The sequence below is a fragment of the Capricornis sumatraensis genome, chromosome 1 (genome assembly GCF_032405125.1).
Source record: "Capricornis sumatraensis isolate serow.1 chromosome 1, serow.2, whole genome shotgun sequence".
Taxonomy (NCBI): Eukaryota; Metazoa; Chordata; class Mammalia; order Artiodactyla; family Bovidae; genus Capricornis; species Capricornis sumatraensis.
In genome coordinates, this window is record NC_091069.1 from 221779635 (window position 1) to 221799604 (window position 19970).

Sequence of the window (19970 nt, forward strand, 5' to 3'; positions counted from 1 at the left end):
CCTCTTTCACTTTCATTAAGAAGCTCTTTAATTCTTCTTCACTTTCTGCCAATAGGGTGGTGTCATCTGCATATCTGAGGTTATTGATATTTCTAGCGGCAATCTTGATTCCAGCTTGTGCTTCTTCCAGCCCAGCGTTTCTCATGATGTACTCTGCATAGAAGTTAAATAAGCAGCGTGACAATATACAGCCCTGACGTCCTCGTTTTCCTATTTGGAACCAGTTTGTTGTTCCATGTCCAGTTCTAACTGTTGCTTCCTGACCTGCATACAGATTTCTCAAGAGGCAAGTCAGGTGGTCTGATATTTCTATCTCTTGAAGAATTTTCCACAGTTTGTTGCGATCCACACAGTCAAAGGCTTTGGCATAGTCAATAAAGCAGAAATAGATGTTTTTCTGGAACTCTCTTGCTTTTTCCATGATCCAGCAGATGTTGGCAATTTGACCTCTGGTTCCTCTGCCTTTTCTAAATCCAGCTTGAACATCTGGAAGTTCATGGTTCACATATTGCTGAAGCCTGGCTTGGAGAATTTTGAGCATTACTTTACTAGCATGTGAGATGAGTGCAATTGTAGAGTAGGTAGTTTGAGCATTCTTTGGGATTACCTTTCTTTGGGATTGGAATGAAAACTGACCTTTTCCAGTCCTGTGGCCACTGCTGAGTTTTCCAGATTTGCAGGCATATTGAGTGCAGCATTTTCACAGCATCATCTTTCAGAATTTGAAACAGCTCCACTGGAATTCCATCACTTCCACTAGCTTTGTTCGTAGTGATGCTTCCTATGGCCCACTTGACTTCACATTTCAGGATGTCTGGTTCTAGGTGAGTGATCATACCATCGTGATTATCTGGGTCATGAAGCTCTTTTTTGTACAATTCTTCTGTGTGTTCTTGCCACCTCTTCTTAATATCTTCTGCCTCTGTTAGGTCCCTACAATTTCTGTCCTCTATGAAGCCCATCTTTGCATGACATGTTCCCTTGGTATCTCTGATTTTCCTGAAGAGATCTCTAGTCTTTCCCATTCTGTTCTTTTCCTCTATTTCTTTGCATTGATCGCTGAGGAAGGCATTCTTATATCTCTTTGCTTATATTTCTTATAAGGGGGATCATACAAATGGAATATTTGTCCTTTTGTGTCTATTTTATTTAATTTGGCATATTTCCAAGGGTCATCCATGTTATTGCATGTATCAGAACATAATTTCTTTTAACGGGTGAGTAACATTCGACTGATGTTGAAGTTGAGACTCCAATACTTTGGCTGCTGATACGAAGAGCTGATTCATTTGAAAAGACTCTGATGCTGGGAAAGATTGAGGGGAGGAGGAGAAGGGGATGACCGAGGATGAGATGTTTGGATGGCATTACGGACTCAATGGACATAGTTTGGGTGAACTCCAGCAGTTGGTGATGGACAGGGAGGCCTGGCGTGCCACAGTTCATGGGTGTGCAAAGAGTCAGACAAGACTGAGTAACTGAACAGAACTGAACTGAATATTCTGTTATACCTACATACTATATTTTGTTTATCCATTCATCGGTTGATGGGCACTGTGTAGTTTTCATCTTTTGGCTTTTGTGAATAGTATTGCTACGAGTACTGGCATAAAAGTTTTTTGAGTACCAATTTTCAGTTCTCTTGGATATATACCTGGAGGTACAATTACTAGGTCATATAGTAATTCTGGGGAATTTCCTGGTGGCTCAGAGAGTGATGAATCTGCCTGAAATTCAGGAGACCCAGGTTCAATCCCTGTATCAGGAAGATCCCCTGGAGAAGGGAATGGCAACCAACTCCAGTGTTCCTGCTTGAAGAATTCCATGAACAGAGGAGCCTGGCAGGCTACAGTCCACAGGATTGCAAAGAGTCAGACACCACTGAGCGACTAACACTTTCACTTCATGGTAATTCTGAGTTCATGGGGTCACAGAAAGTCCAAAACAACTTAGTGACTGAACAACAGCAATGGCAATTCTATGTTTAGTTTTTTGAGAAGAAACCAAACTGTTTTCCACAATGACTTACCACTCGTTATGTATTCCTACCAGCAGTGCATGATGGTTTCAATTTCCCCACATTCTTACAACGCTTGTTATTTTCTGTCAGTCTTTTTAAGAATAGTAGCCACTTTAATGGGTATGAGATATATCTCATTGTAGTTTTGACTCGTGCTTTTCTTAAGACTAACTATGTTGAACATGTTTTCATGTGGTTATTGGTCATTAACGCATTGGTATATCTCTTCGGAAACTATCTTATTCAAACCCTCAAACTATTTTTACTTTTTTGGGTCTTTCTGCTGTTGAATTGTTACAGCAGTCACATCTTTTGGATATTAATCCTGTATTGATTATTTATTTAGTTATGGCCATGTTGGGTCTTTGCTGCTGCTCAGGCTTTTCTCTAGTTGCAGTTAGTGGGGGGCTATTCTCTAGTTGCAGTGTGCGGGATTCTCATTGTGGTGGTTTCTCTTGTTGCAAAGCACAAGCTCTAGGGTGCATGGGTTTCAGTAGCTGTGGCACATGCACTCAGCAGTTGTGGCTCCAGGGCTCTAGAGCCCATGCTCAGCGGTTGCGGTTCACAGGCTTATTGCTCTGAGGCATGTGGGATTCCCGGATCAGGAATTGAACCCATGTCTTCTTCATTGGCAAGTGGATTCTGTATCACTGATTCTGTCCCCCCAATTGTGTATTAAATGTATGAGTTACAAATATTTTCTCCCATTCTTTGGGCTGTCTTTTTTTTTTTAATTTAGACTTTATTTTTTTAGAGCAGTTTTAGGTTGACAGTAAAACTGAGGGGAAGGTACAGAGATTTTCCATATATTTCCTGACCCCACATCACACAGTCTCCCTCATCATCAGTATCCCCCATGAGAGCGGTACATCAGTGACAATGGATAAATCCACATTAATATTACATCATCATCACGTAAAGATCATAGCTTTTTCTGCAATTCACTGTTCTCCTTGTACATTCTATGGATTTAGACAAGTCTATAACAACACATATCTGCCATTATGGTACCATACAAAGAATTTTCACTGTCCTAAAACTTCCATGTGCTCTATGTATTCATCCCACCCTCCCCACAACCTTTGACAACCACTGATCTTTTTATTGTCCCCATGGTTTTGCCTTTCCCAGAATGTCATATAGTTGGAATCATGTAGTATGTAGCCTTTTCAGATTGACTTCAAGTTTCCTCCATGTTTTTCATGACTTGATGGCCCACTTATTTGCAGGGCTGAATAATGTTGCACTGTCTGGATGGACCGCTCTTTGTCTGTTCATTCACCTACTGAAGGACTTATGGTTGCTTTGAAATTTTGTCAGGTATGAATAAGGCTACTATATGCATCTGTGCGCAGGTTCTGTGTGAACAGACATTTTCGGCTTCTTTGGATAATGCCTAGGAGTGGATTGTTGGATAATTTGGTAAGAGTATGTTTAATTCTGTAAGAAGCAACCAAATAGTCTACCAAAGTGGCTGTACTATTTTTGCTTTCACAAGAGTAATGAATGAGCATTCCTATGCTCTCCATTCTTGCTAGCATTTGTTATAGTGAGTGTTCTGGATTTTGACCATCCTACTAGATGTGTAGTGATGTATCACTGTTTTAATTTGCGTTTCCCTATTGGCATATAATGTGGACCATCTTTCCACAAGCTTATATGAAATCTGCATTTCTTCTTTGGTCTGCTAAGGTCCATTTTTAAATGAAGTTGTTTGTTTGCTTATTATTAAATTTGATTATTGTTGAGTTTTAAGTTTTGTGTATTTCGGTCCTTTATCAGGTGCATTTTTGCAAATAGTCTCTCTCACTTTATCTTGTCTTCTCATTCACTTGACATCATCTTCTGAAGAGCAGAAATGTTTCGTTTCAATGAAGTTTGATTTGTCAATTTTTTTTTCATAGATTGTGCCATTGGTGTTGTACTTAAACATTGCCATAATAAAGGTCATCTAGATTTTCTTCTACCATATCTTCTAGCAGTTTTACATGGTTTTGCATTTTACATTTAGGTTTGTCATCCATTTTGAATTAAGTTTTGTGAAGGGTGTAAGGCCTTTGTCTAGATTCATTTTTTTTTTTTGCATGTGGATGATGTCCAGTTACTCCGGCACCGTTTGTTGAACTTTTTGTCTTTTCATTCTCTTGATGGTGCCCTTTGATGCTCTTTGATGAACTTCTAATCGAGCCTAATTTCTGTTTTCTTAAAAAAATTTTTTTGTGTGTATGAGCATGGTAAAGGTCCAGTTTCATTCTTTTACATGTTGATGATTTCTGGAAAACTTACAAATTTTCTGGTAAACTTTCTTCAAAGACTGTTCTTTCCCTATTGAATGATCTCCTCATCCTTGTCAAAAATCAATTGACCACAGAGGTGAGTTTATTTTTATGTTCTCAATTCTATTTGTCTATTCTTATGCCAGAACCACAAAGTTTGATTACTTTAGCTTTTTAATACATTTTGAAATCAGGAAGTGTGAGTCCTTCAGCTTTGTTCTTTTTCAAAGATGTTATTGCTATTCAGGGTTCCCTTGAAAGCCCAAGTGAATTTTAGCATTTGTCCATTTCTGCAAAAATAAATAAATAAATAAATAAATACATAAATAAATAAAAGGCATTGGGTTTTGATAGGGATTGCCTCATCAACAGATAACTGGAGGTAGGATGTGAAATGCTGATACCTTGCCCCGTTAGGAATATAAACTTCTAACTAGAAGCTGGGAAGAGAGGGAAACCCTGTGTTCTTAAGGGTATGTCTCTTTCACTGACCTGAGATAGGAAAAGGAAACCCATCTTGTTTCAAATGCTATAGATTCTCATTGTTCTTAGTGAGTTTTAGTAGATTTTCTTTCGAGTGTTTCTTCATTTGCTGTATATCCTTAGGGTCATTTCCAAAGACTTTAAATAGTTGTTTCTTTAAAATTTTTTTTACCAGGTTCTTTGGCGAATGTGTCAGCAATGTGCTTAACACTGTCATGCTGTTAGTGGAATTCTCAACATATTCTAATACAGCATTTATAACTTGTTAAACTCTTCAGAAAGCTTATTTGTCCTTCACAGAAAACCAATTTGAATTATAAATTTATTCATAAAATACTTATTATAAATTGGTGTGTGGCATCTTCTCCAACAAAGTCAAAATTTTGGATATTTCTAGGAAATTTTATGTCTTTTTTGGATCAATTAGTACCTTAAGATATGGTTTGATTTTTGTAATTCAAAAATTTTAATTGAAGCATTGTGTGTAAACTGTACACATTTGCAAGGAAAGGTAATAATCTAATTTCACAAAGCATATTTTCCTTTTTATTTTATTTATAATGCATCAATAAATATTTCTTATTAAAGGTTTAAATAATGCAGTTCTGTATCCCCATAGAAGTTTAATGCCTTTATATACATACATGCTTATGTATAATTTAAAAACGAATGCATCTGTTTTCTTTTTTTTTTTTTTTCCCAATATTGTACAATATTTTATTGTAACAAAAATATTTAGGTGAGGCTCATAGCAGTGTATTATCATGTAGGTAACTCACTGAGGAGGATGAATCTGATAAACTTTACATCTGACAATATCCCACTAAACATTCAATTAATCTGAGTAATTTGGGGGTGGGGTGGAGAAGATACAAGAAAAAGAAGCATCCCATTTTATGTAATTCCATATTTTTCCACAGAGTTTATAGACAACACAGACTCAAGATACAGTTGTAAATCATTCTAATTCTAACCTTAATATTAGAATCTGTGACATGTAAAAATTCCAGTCATATATTGCTAGGTATTTGCCAAATGATAATCAAATGTTTGTCATAAAGTGGTTTTAAGCTCATTAGATAATATTCAGATGCTGCATACTGCCATGGTCCTTTTGTCTGATGTTATATACCAGCTCAGATGTTTTAGTAAACTCGTTTTTTTTCATCTGTTTAGTCTCTGTGTTATTACTTCTCGATACATAATAGAGATGTAGATGAGCAACAAAAAGATGACAAAGAAATCATCGAGAAAGCCGAGAATTCCAAACAAGGCTTCGGGTACAAAATCTAGAGGTGATATAAGATAGAAAAACGCTCCCATCAAACAAAGTATTATCCTGATACGGAACATCCAGAAAAGGCCCCCGACTGAAAACATCTCTCTGAATGCATGCCTCAGTAAAGTGGGGAGGTCCATAATTCTTTCCATAATAGATCTGGGCTGCCCTGAGAATCTCCGGTTATAATCACTGATATCCTGATGCAGTGAGACAACATCCTGAGACTGGTCATTTTCACCAAATACTGGTAGCAGTAAAGTCACCGTTTGTCGACAGATTGGACAACTGATGGCCCCAAGCCACGAACCGTATCGCCAGTATGCCACAATGCAGGTACCGCAAAAGAGATGTCCACAGTTGGTCTCCACGGGGAGGGAAGCTTGGTGTAAGCAGATTGGACAGTACATGTCAGTGTAGAACTGCTGTCGGGCAGCAGCAGGTGCATCCTGTTCTGTTTGAAGCTGTTCCCGAAGCACCCTCACTAGCTCTTGGTTTTCTGGGTGAATATTTTGATGTGCATTTTCCTTCTATGACTGAATCATCATCCAGTTTCAAACTTTGAACTTCACCTTGATATCTGGCCATTCCAGGTCTCTGCAGCGCCGGGGACGCCTCGCAGCTCCCGGCGACCGAGGCGCGGAGTGTTTCCGGGGCCGCCCGCCGCCCCCGCGGGCACCACTGGCCGCGGCCCCCGCCTCCTCCTCCTCCTCCTCCCGCGGGCCCGGGCGCGGGCGCGGCGCCTGCATCTGTTTTCTACAACTTCAGTTTTTTCACTTCATAACAGCTCTTAGGAAGTTTTACTTGTTAGTTGGCATCTATCTTCTTCATATTTTTCTTCAGTGATTGCAAAATATTTCATAATGTCGATCACCTTATGTTTTCAAAACACTCCCCTATTGGTGAACATTTAGGTTTGCTTTTTTCTTGAATTTTAATTATAATTATTTGGAATTGGAATTCATTGAACATTACTCATTAAAGTGGATTTGGGTTCAGTTACATGTAAGAGAAATTCTAAATAATAGGCTCTAACTTTCCTCTTCCACCATTCAATTATAAAGATGCTCAGAGGTGGGGTTAGTTGATGATGTTACTGAATTCTTAGTAGAGCAGGGTCAAGGATTCTGAGATTCTCCTGGTTTTCCCTTCCAGATCACAAAATGGCTATTCCAGCTGCAGCTTCTCATCCACATTCCTGGTCTAATGAAGGAAAAAAATACAACGCACAAATAAAGCTTATGCCCCTGTTAAAGTGCTTTCCTGCAAACTGTACTGTTATGCGCTGAATTGTGTCACATAATTGTGTCACACAAATTGTGTCTCCCAATTTGTATTTTGTATTCCTAATTCCTAGTATCTCAGAATGTGACAGTATTTGGAGATAGGGTCTTTGAAGAGGTAATTAGGTCAATATGAGGTTATTTTAATGGGCTCTAAGCTAATATGACTGGTATCTTTATACAAAGAGAAGATTAGGACACAGACACACACAGAAAAAGACCATGTGAAGATCCAAGGAGAAAGTGACCATCTACAAGCCAAAGAAAGAGGCCTCAGAAGAAACTAACTCTACCGACAACTTGATCTTGGACTTTTATCCTCTAGAAATTGTGAGAAAGTAAATTTGCATTGTTGTAAGCCTCCCAGTTTGTGGTTTATTATGACACCTTAGGAAATGAATACATGTACTCAATGATTTTTTTTGCTTACATCACACTGATTAGAAGTTGTCACTTGAATATCCTTAGATGTAAGGATGGCTGGGAAATACATACATATATATATATATATATGTTTTATAATTGAATATATTGCTGTCCCTATAAAAACCAGGATTTTGATACTATTAATAAATGAAGATATAATAGGTAATGGATTGTCTCTGTTACTGAGTTCTAAACCCTTTACTTAAATAATCTTATTTAATCTTTATAACAACTCTGAAATATTGAATAAATCAAGGAATCAAATAAAAGGCCATATATTAGTGCATAAAGAACCCTGATTGGGTCACAGGCTGTCTGACTGTAGAACCTAGGTATCTAAACTATCCCAACATTTTGCCTACTATTATGCATAATATCTGAAGAAGGGAATGGCAATCCACTCCAGTGTTCTTGCCTGGAGAATTCTATGGACAGAGGAGCCTGGCAGGCTACAGTCCATGGGGTCACAAAGAGTCAGACATGACCGAGCAACCAATACACACATACATACATGCATAATACCATCATTGAATTCTTAACACATATACTTTTATGCATATGAGAAAGTAGATTTTCAGAATAGATTCCTATGATCACAACCACTGGAATCTATGCTGATATTAAATTTTAAAATAAGAATATTCTAGTTAAATTGCCTTCTAAAAAAGCATTCCCAAGTAATACTCCCACAGTTTATGTATCCATTTTCTCTCCAAAATTAACTGGAGAGAAATTGTTAATACTGGATATTAACAATCCTATAAATTATATTTTGCTAAGCTAATGGATTAAAAATAGACATAATTTTTAAAATATTTATTTCCCTTATCATCCAGAAAGTAAAGAATATTTTTATACATTCATTTATTGTATGTATTTTTTGTTCTTTCTTTCATTTTTCTATTTTGTTGACTTTTCATATTGATTGTAAGAGCTCTTTATAGTCTGAGTATTAATCCTTCCTTATATTTGCTTTACTTTTGCTGTCCAATTTAAAATCTCTCTTAAATTTGTTTAAGGAATCATTTCTTAAAACAAATATTTAATTTTTTATGATAAATGCTTGCATTTATGTTATCTTAGAAAAATTTTCCCCAAGTTATAGATATGTATACCTATTCGTTCATTTTGCTTTTATGGTTGCCAGTATGTGGTTCTTATGTAAGTTTAACATTTAGTTTTTTATTCCCCTATAAAAGATTTTGTCTTTTAAAATCTGCAATTTTTCTTATATGTATTGTATGAAGTAGAAATTTAATTTAAATTTTTACAAACTTTTTTAAACTGTTTTTTCCCAACATTATTTTTCAAGTTGTCAAGTCTATGCCTTTTTAAAAAATACATAAGAATAATTTTTTTGTTTATATAAAGCACTTCTTATAATCTTTTATTACAGGACTTTTTTACACCGAAACATTACAATCATACTTCATTTATTATAAACCTTAAGTTGGAAAACATGTTTTGATGGTTTATTGTTAAAATATTTGTACTCTTTCTTTAGTTTATGGAAAAATTCTGTTTCACCAGTAGTTTTAACATTAGGGTTGCTCCCTTATGGGAGGCAAATATTGCCTTTGGGGGATTCTCAAGTGGTTGGTGAACATGCCTCTCTATTTGGCTTTTCCACTAAAACTTTTATGCCAGAGCTATTTTTAGTTCCCATCTGTTAGCGGATTAAGAATTTGATGGAAACTACTTTATCTCAAAGATTTACTCAGTCCTTTAGCCACTTGAAAAATGAAGGTTAATCACAAAACACAAAGTTTTATTCCTTGACTTAAGAGCATCCCATTGAGGGGTTAATATTTCCTTCTATAGAAAAAAGAAGGTTCATAATTCCCAGGGAATTAACTAAACAGGAGGAATTATCTGACCCAGGGCAATTCCTCAAGGGTCCTATAAAAGTTCCAAGCATTCTGAAGATTGGTACTCAACCTAGTCTGTTTTTTTTGAGCCAGTTGCACTGTGGAAGAAAACATTTTCTCTGATACTTTGTTTTATCAGTATATAATTTAGTACTGCATATATAGAAACATCTTTCAAGTTAGACAGGAGAATGATATTTTGGGAGAGAGGGGCGAAGGGGGATTCTTTTATAGCAATTAGTAAAATGAAATTAATAGTCTAATATAAATGTTCTTAAAAGTTAACACTTACTATAACCCAGAAAATTTGACTATAAATATTCTTGCTGTCATGATAAACAGTAATCTGTCTCAGCTACATTAGAAGGACTGCAATAGGTCCATCTACACCGAAAAAAGCATAATTGATCTATTTTATAAATTGAATATATAAGATAAGATTTACTTGTGTATATTTCCCTGTAAACTTGGGAATATTGATTTACTTTGTGAACACTGTTGGTTACAGACCAGTCCATCTCCCTGACTTCTCACTAGTCTATTTCTAAATTAACTGCATTGTTTTAGACTTGATGTATCTAACTGAAATATCATGTGCTACAAATAAATAAATAAATATAAGAATTAAGAGTTTTACTGAAGTGAAGAGATAATTTACATTCTTAAAAAGTGATTTATGAACTCTTAGTGTGGACATTAGAAAATAAATTATTTTGGTGACTGTGTGTGAAATTCTGAACAAATTCTTTCAAGGGACAGATATCTACTTAAAATTTTAACAAGCGTTTCTCACACTGTTGTTTTGTTTTTCTGATTGTCGTTATCTAGCAGTACATGGTTTGCAAGCTCTCTTCTTACTGCTTGGGTTGCAAAAACTGTCATGAATTGAATATGTTGTCTATGGAGTATCACTAATCTAGAAACCAACATCATGTTATGCAGCTTAACCTTGACTTTCTTTGACAGTTGTTATAAAAATTGCTTTTGGTTTCAATCCAGTCCTGTTTGATAATCATACTTTGCATTGCTTCTCAGAGAAAATCCTTTCCTATGATCTGAGTGGGGAAGTTCTAGGTTCATTGTATATATCAGGTCTTCTTAGGTAAGTGAAAATAATAGCTGATGCAAACTCCTTGTTTAAAAAACAATAGCTTTTCCTATATCTTTGAACAAAGGTCAACGAAATAACAACAGCAACTCAAAAACTTTCTTCAGAAAACACGTCTCAGAAAAAAACATTCTTGCAAGCATATTCTTAGAGACTGGTATAGAGGAAAGATCCTAAACTTTAGGCCACATGGATGTTGGATTGATCCCAGGCTCCCACCTGCCTAAGGGAATTTTAGTAGCAATTAATTTAACTCTTCCATATCTCAGCTCTTTTTAGAGTTGGGTTGCAAATGCCCAAGTCATAGATTGTTATGTGTAACAGGAGAATTACAATATAGAAAGCACCTGACCCAGTGCTAGCAACAGTGGGCCCTTCTAGATAAACATTCCCTGATCAAATTATTCTCCCTAGGTTTTAACTTGCCACTGAGTTTTGTAGAGTTTTTCACTACTGTATGTTCCCACACCCTACTGAAATTGGACTCAGGACAGAGAAACACTAAGGCAGGTAGCCTGCGTAGGGAAGAAGTAGAAGGGTAGGGAGGGTTAAGTTATCGGGGCAGAAATATGGTGTTATGAAGCTTTTAGAAAATGAATTTTTGCATATTGTTAGCAGTCATGGACTATGCTAAGAATACTGATGTGATGGTTAATTTTATGTGTCAACTTGACTGGGCTAGGATTTCCCGGGTGTGCTTGTGAACAGATTTCAGAATGAGATAAGCATTTGAATCAAAAGATTGAATAAAAAAATGGGCTTCACCAGCGTAAATGGGCATCTTACAATCCATCCAAGGCTTGGATAGAACAAAGTGAAAGAAGGGCGAATTCTCTCTCTCTGAACTGAAACAACCACCCTCTCCTGCCCTCAAACATTGGTGCTCCTTGTTCTTGGGTCTTCTGACTCAGACCAGGTCTTGTACCTCAGCTACCCAATTTCAGGCCTTTCAAAAAGAACTGAATACCATCATCGCCAGCTCTCCTGGTTCTCCAGCTTGCAAATGGCAGATATTGGAATTTCTCAGCCTCTATAACTACATGAACCTTTTTTACAATAAATCTTCTTATATACAAATTTATGAATCTCTTACTGATTCTGTCTCTGCAGAATCCTAACACAGTTGAAATTTTGCTTTTTTCATATTCAGGTAATTTGAAAAATAGAGAATTTAGAGTCATGATATATGTATTTATGCCCTGCCTGTTACTACTATGCTCTTGTGAAAATTTATAATAAGGAAACCTCATTAATTAGAATTGGGACGCCAGAAGGGGGAGCGCTCATGTGGTACCACTTGAAGTCAATTATGGGAAGAATTGTTAATTACAAACCCAAGAGAAGAATCATCAGGAAAGAATCATCGATTTTAGGTCTCAAGAGGAACAGACGCACATTGCATCTCCTATAAGAAATCAATTACACCAGCAACTTGGCCAATGAGAAACTCATTATGCTGCATTCTCGCTTTTCTCCAGCGAGCTTCTGTTTGAAACAACCCCTCTCAACTTCCTCCTTTTTTTCTATAAAATAATGTTCCTCATCTTTGTTTCCTGGACTTGCCTGTGGTTTTTGCCATAACTTTCTTGTAACGAATTGTGATTCTTTGCTATTCCTACACAAAATATTTTTGCTGATATTAATAAAATAATCAACTATTTTGTTTTCAAGGTCAGCATTCTTAAGCAAATAGCTTCACAGATTTAGGCTTCAGTTTTCTTCTCTGTAAATTGACAACAGAAATATTTTATGCTATGTTTAATTCAAATGGTTATTGAGAGAATCAAATATAATTAGTGTATGAGATAAGTCTTAGAGAGTATAAATCCTTATATACATTTCTTGGTCTGGATGAATTAACCATATATCATATACCAGAGGAGCTATAAGAATAAAGACAAATTGATTGTATTTTAAAGTACCACATAATAATCTTCAAAGGAAAAATTCTCAAGGAAATAAATAGATATTTTCAATATATAAAGCCAGTTTATGTTGATCATATAGAAATTCTCATAGTTTATCACACACTCACACACACACACACAGACACACAGTATTTATAATGAGAAACCCAAGACTTCTCAGTAGAAAAATCTAGACTTTTTACTAGAAAAACTAGTGATCTGGAGATTTGATTACCGTGGTTTATAATTGTTATTAATATAAATGTAATGTATTGAAATTGTTAAGTAATAAAATTTTAAGCAGTTTCAGAAAGCAAAATAAAATAGAAACTCCTTTTTTTTTTTTTGGTCATTCAGTCAGCCTCCTAATATGGGCATAAACTTTAGAGGATTGGACTTTGGACTTCGAAAATAAAGCAAACCATTTCCCATGACTTTATAACATTATTCACCCCTTGCAAATAGGTTGCACAGAAACTTCATACAGCACGACATAGCAAACATGCTCCAGTTGATACAACAGTGTAGGAAAGCACAGTGTGCATGTACATTTAACTGTCCAGAAAAGCTCCTTAAGTTTAAAATTGTGCGTTGGAACCAGACCACATAGAAACTTCTAATGGACTCCAAATGAAGAATAATGACAGAAATTAATTGGAGCTGGAGAAAGAATAAATACTACTTCTCCAAAAAGCATGTACTAAGAATCCAAGGGAACAGATATGTTACTCATTCAGGGAATGTTTAATGAGGTTTCAAGAAGGCACTCTATTTAAAGATTGGTAGCATGTTTTGGTTACATTTGCAGGACACTGTGCTGTTTTCTTTTTTACTCTGACTGGAATTCTAATTTTTGCTATGTCAAAGAGACTCACAAGTGCTTTTTAAATCCTCTTGTAAAACTATTTCTCTATTTGGCACTTAATGTAGATCCAATCAACCCAAAGTACATTGCATTTCAGGGAAAGAAAAATTAAAATATAATTCTGCTGCTGCTGCTAAGTCACTTTAGCCGTGTCCGACTCTTTGCGACCCCATAGACAGCACCCCACCAGACTCCCCCATCCCTGGGATTCTCCAGGCAAGACCACTGGAGTGGGTTGCCATTTCTTTCTCCAATGCATGAAAGTGAAAAGTGAAAGTGAAGTAACTCAGTCGTGTCCGACTCCTAGCAACCCCATGGGCTGCAGCCTACCAGGATCCTCTGTCCATGGGATTTTCCAGGCAAGAGTACTGGAGTGGGATGCTATTGCTTTCCTTGAAATATGATTCTAGTCCCTATTATTTTATTATTTATTTATAAATAAACTTATTTATAAATAAATTATTATATAGTATTTATTTAATATCTGCTATATTTACCAAATACTTTTGACTCATTGACATTTTTTAAGGCATCAATATTTATCAATATGAAATTTCTTATGTATATTACTGTTAAAATTTTATATTATGCTGCACTATGTTTGCATATTATTTTAATAATATGAGAAAAGATTAGGACAGATGATTTACTGTGACCAGGTTTTCTCATTTCATATAAAGGAGAACTTTATGTAGGTAAATTTTTTTCCAGCCATTTCTTCCTCAAAATAAATACAATTATTCTCACGTATGAGGCTAAATATCATTTAAAAATAGTTCAAGCTGAAAGAATTTACTATTTTCACAACCTCACCACACAGTATTTCATATTATAGCTCCATTATTTGCCAATAACTATGCACTATTTAAAGAAGAGAAAAAAAACAGACATGGGACTAGCATCTCAAAAATATTTTAATTGAACGTTAGCATATTGATTTCTCACAAGAAGAATGAAGAATGTGAGTCAACAAGAGAGTCTTAAAAAACTGCTATTACTTCCTTTTCCACATTCCCAGAAATTATCTGTAATCTACATTCCAGAATTTATGTATGTCATACTAAAATTGTATACATATCAATTTCTCTTGAGAGATGCTAGGTCCTCTAAGATAGAGATCATTTTATTATTTTTCAATTAATTATCAGTGTACTCAACACGGATAAATGAATAACTGTACATATGTATGAGTATAAATGCAATTTTGGTAAAGTTTGAAAAACATTTATGATTCACAGTAAAAATACATTTTACATTGGGGTGCAAAATATAATGTCTATCTCTCTATCTATCAATCTATCACTTCTCCATCATCTCTCTCACTCTTAACTTTTCTTCTTTGTAGTTCTTTTGGCTGGCAATTAAAATGACATAAGGCAGATTAACCGGAGAAAATGAAATTTATTGCCTGTGCACATGAAATCTACATTAGTATGAATTCCATAGACTATACAGGCAAAATGAGGTATATCCTCCAAGGAGGTTAGGGTTCTGAGACTTCAAAGGAAAGTAAGGTAATTCACAGGAAGATTAAAAAGTTAATGTTTGGTAAATAAATGTTTTCAGGGCTATTTAAAGACAATGGGACACAGAGAGGACTTTGATCAGATGGGCTTTTCTTGTTTCCTCTCTGAAACCACACCTAATTCATACTTGGTTATCTCCAGTGATAGCTCCTTCTGGGGCAGGCCTCCTATCTTAAATTCTTTTAGGCAATAAGGAGGAAGTTCAAAGTTTCTTCCAGAGTCTTTTGGGCTTTGATTGTTTCAGCTCAAAATAATCCACAAGTTAGAGCAGCATGTCTTGGGGCAATCTTCTCTGAATTTCATCACTATCATTTATCTATCTATCTATTTACCTACTTACCTACCCACCTATTTATCTATCCATTAGAAATATCAATGCAGCATCAGCAAGTAATATTTTTCCCGTGATGAAAAGGAGTATACACAGGAAACACAACTAACCTATTCAAATGCCCTTAGAAAGAAGTGATAAAGATAGACTAATTTGGAAACAGCTGAAAAAGAAAGGTGCCTGCTTGCTTAGGAGACTGAGCAAAGGTTGGAATTAACCCTTCATTTTATGACCTTGGCTAAGTGGTGGAATATTGACAGCAAAGACAGGGCAATGGAGAAATTGAAAATAATGGTCTGTGTTAGGGGGCTTTTAAAGGTTTTTTTTTCTTTCTTTCTTTTTTTTTTTTTTTTTACATCTACTTCTGCTTTATTGACTATGTCGAAGCCTTTGACTGTGTGGATCACAACAAACTGGAAAATTCTTCAAGTCATGGGATTACCAGACCACCTTACCTACCTCCTGAGAAATCTGTATGCAGGTCAAAAAGCAACATGACCTGGATATGGAACATGAGACAACAAGGACATGGAACAATGAGGACATGGAACAACAGACTGGCTCCAAATTGGAAAATGAGTATGTCAAGGATGTATATCACCACCCTGCTTATTTAACTTATATGCAGAGTACATCATGAGAAACGCTGGACTGGAAGAAACACAAGCTGGAATCAAGATTGCCAGGAGAAATATCAATAACCTCAGATATGCAGATGACACCACCCTTATGGCAGAAAGTGAAGGGAAATAAAAAGCCTCTTGATGAAAGTGAAAGAGGAGAGAAAACGTTGGCTTAAAGCTCAACATTCAGAAAATGAAGATCATGGCATCTGGTCCCATCACTTTATGGCAAATAGATGGGGAAACAGGGGAAACAGTGTCAGACTTTATTTTGGGGGGCTCCAAAATCACTGCAGATGGTGATTGCAGCCATGAAATTAAAAGACACTTACTCCTTGGAAGAAAAGTTATGACCAACCTAGATGGCATATTGAAAAGCAGAGACATTACTTTGCCGACTAAGGTCCATCTAGTCAAGGCTATGATTTCTCCAGTAGTCATGTATGGATGTGAGAGTTGGACTGTGAAGAAGGCTGAGTGCCGAAGAATTGATGCTTTTGAACTGTGGTGTTGGAGAAGACTCTTGAGAGTCCCTTGGACTGCAAGGAGATCCAACCAGTCCATTCTGAAGGAGATCAGCCCTGGGATTTCTTTGGAAGGAATGATGCTAAAGCTGAAACTCCAGTACTTTGGCCACCTCATGCAAAGAGTTGACTCATTGGAAAAGACTCTGATGCTGGGAGGGATTGGGGGCAGGAGGAGAAGGGGACGACAGAGGATGAGATGGCCGGATGGCATCACTGATTCGATGGACGTGAGTCTGAGTGAACTCCGGAAGTTGGTGATGGACAGGGAGGCCGGGCGTGCTGCGATTCATGGGGTCACAAAGAGTCAGAGGCGACTGAGCGACTGAACTGAACTGAACTGAAAGGTGTTTTTGATGCTGCTCCACTATCGAATATTTCAATATCCAAGTTTATCTTTCTACACTAGAATGTATAATGGTGATTTTTAGCTAAAGTTTTTCAATCTCTTTGACAATTTGTAGTTTGTATCCTTATCTTTGCTATGACATGACATCAGGATGTAATTGTTAGGCAATGAATGATTTCTAGTTGCACAATTGAGTGCCTGCGCTCAGTTGTGTCCAAATCTTTGCGACCCCATGGACTGTGGTCTGCCAGGCTCCTCTGTCTGGGGGATTCTCCAGGCAAGAATACTGGAGAGGGTTGCTATTTCCTTCTGCAATTGCACAATTGGAATTACGCTAAACTTCAGTGTCTGGATAGTCTATTAGCAAAGAGGCAATCATCTTAGTAACTACCTAAACTGGATTACTCTTGACATTTTCTCCAAATCTTATGGTTTAACACTGTTGAGAGTCAATATACAATCCTAGGTTCAAAAATTTAAGTATCAGGAACCAAAAACTAAATTAAAAAGAAACAATAAAGTTGCCATGAAACAAACTACACCATGGAAATATATTGAATGCCATACAAAGCTTGACCGAAGTTGCTTCTTTCCTTCACAATGAAAACATTCTGATCTTGAGCATGTTTTTCAAAATTAATAGGTTTCTATCTATTAGGTTTAAAAATTTATTGCAAGTGTTGTTCTCATCTCCTACTACTTTCACCTTCTTCCTATTCCAAGTCACTAAACTAAGATACAAGGGTGGACTGTGGTAGACACTTTTGGCAAAAACTAAACCCAACAGATACAGAAGTATAATACAGAGCATTGTTTTAATTTTTTAAACATCCAAGTAAATTCTCTTTGGGCTTCAGAATATTAATTAATATTAATAATTTTCATGACTACTCATTATTTGGAATCCATTCATCTGAACAAATCAGAAGTCTTATTAATAATATCTTTGTATGATGATTCACTTTACCACTATTGTTAGGTAGTTAGAATAGGAAAAAGAAGTCCAGAATGGCGGTGGCTAAAAGATAAGGAAGGGAAAATCCCGCAAAAATAGAACACAGGAAGGTCTGAGGACCAGAGTGAAGACCTTGGGTAAAACAAACAGCCGTCCTGGATAGCCCAATTTACATAGGGCAGGCCCAGGGGGAGGTGAGAAGCATAAAAAGAGGAGCCAAAATTGATCTGGGAGGCCTCTCTTCTCTTCAGTCTTTTGGGTTGGCATTCCCTCCTGCCTCAAGGATGTATTTTCCTTTACTTTCTAAATAAAACTGAGCTGTAACATGGAGCTGTAATGCTGGCCCATCCAAGAGCTGTAACACTGGTCCACCCAAGGGCTGTAACACTGTTCCATCTGTTGCTTCAAATTTTTGTTGCAACAGACAGAACAGAACTCACCTGACACTGTGATTTTATGTGAAATGAGAATATCTATTTCATTAATTTGTTTTGTTCTCAGACAGAAAAGACGCCAAAGCAATAGAGTAAAATATTAAGATTTTCAGGGTCATTTTTAAAGTGTGTATATATAGTAGGGTAGCATCATGTACTCGACAAGAAATGCATATCTTACAACTTCAGAATGTGTTCAGATGTCTACAGCATATGTTTCAAATGTTTTAATAGTCTCTTTGCTGTTGGTCCAAAAATATAGCACTTTGTTTATGAGATAAAATGTGATACACAACAAATTCCTACAAAATTTGTTTGAGCTGAAAAAAGGAGGTAAAAAACTAAGCCAGCTAAATAGATGCTTGTGTGTGAGAGAGGCCTCTACTGTTAGTGATCTGCAGGTCTGATGTAAAGAATTATTCCAGACACCAGTGCTGCAAAGGGTTCTGTTCCATTGCAGGAATTAATGTTTCAGGACATCTTTATGGAATGTCAGGTGATGCTCTGTTAAAAGCCAGTTTCCCCCCTCTAGATTCTAATGGTTCCTAGCATGATTAAAATGTTCTGAATGTAAGTGCTATAATGACAGTCATTAGGAAAAAAAGAGACATCAATCATGGATAATTAAAAAATTAAAAGAAAAAATTACTTTCTTCAGGTAAAACAAAACTGGGATTTAGTAAGCATTATTACTCCAGTACTTCCATTCAGAAATAATGCATTAGGAACTAGTAAGAACATCTAAAATGTCATTCTTCACAGGAGCAACCCCACGTCCAAGGAGTGGTGGCTGCGTGGGCATAGGAGGGCCTAGAGGAGCCATCCCACGTTGAAGGTCAGGAAGGGTGGTGGTGAGGAGATACCCCTCGTCCAAGGTAACGAGCAGCAGCTGTCCTTTGCTGGAGCAGCCGTGAAGAGATACCCAACGCCCAAGGTAAGAGAAACCCAAGTAAGATAGTAGGTGTTGCAAGCGGGCATCAGAGGGCAGACACGCTGAAACCATATTAACAGAAAACTAGTCAATCCAATCACACTAGGACCATAGCCTTGTTTAACTCAATGAAACTAAGCCATGCCTGCGGGGCAACCCAGGGCAGGCGGGTCATGGTGGAGAGGTCTGACAGAATGTGGTCTACTGGAGAAGGGAATGGCAAACCAACTCAGTATTCTTGCCTTGAGAATCCCATGAACAGTATGAAAAGGCAAAATGATAGGTGACTGAAAGAGGAACTCCCCAGGTCATTAGGTGTCCAATATGCTACTGGAGATCAGTGGAGAAGTAACTCTAGAAAGAATGAAGGGACAGATCCAAAGCAAAAACAATACCCAGCTGTGGATGTGACTGGTGATAGAAGCAAGGTCCGACGCTGTAAAGAGCAATATTGCATAGTAACCTGGAATGTCAGGTCCATGAATCAAGGAAAATTGGCAGTGGTCAAACAAGAGATAGCAAGAGTGGACATCAACATTCTAGGAATCAGCGAACTAAAATGGACTGGAATGGGTGAATTTAACTCAGATGACCATTATATCTACTACTGCAGGCAGGAATCCCTCAGAAGAAATGGAGTAGCCATCATGGTCAACAAAAGAGTCCGAAATGCAGTACTTGGATGCAATCTCAAAAACAACAGAATGATCTCTGTTCATCTCCAAGGCAAACCATTCAATATCAGGGTAATCCAAGTCTATGCCCCAAGCAGTAATGCTGAA

General features: G+C 36.8%; 1 protein-coding gene across 1 annotated transcript; it reads right to left on the minus strand.

The window, feature by feature from the left end:
* Window positions 1-5535: 5535 nt before the first annotated feature.
* On the minus strand, window positions 5536-6730 carry LOC138084891 (E3 ubiquitin-protein ligase RNF170-like). The gene is given in 2 exon segments (XM_068979240.1): window positions 5536-6583; window positions 6585-6730. Coding segments are annotated over 2 exon segments (702 nt in total). The 5' UTR covers window positions 6647-6730; the 3' UTR covers window positions 5536-5943.
* Between the last annotated feature and the right edge of the window lie 13240 nt (window positions 6731-19970).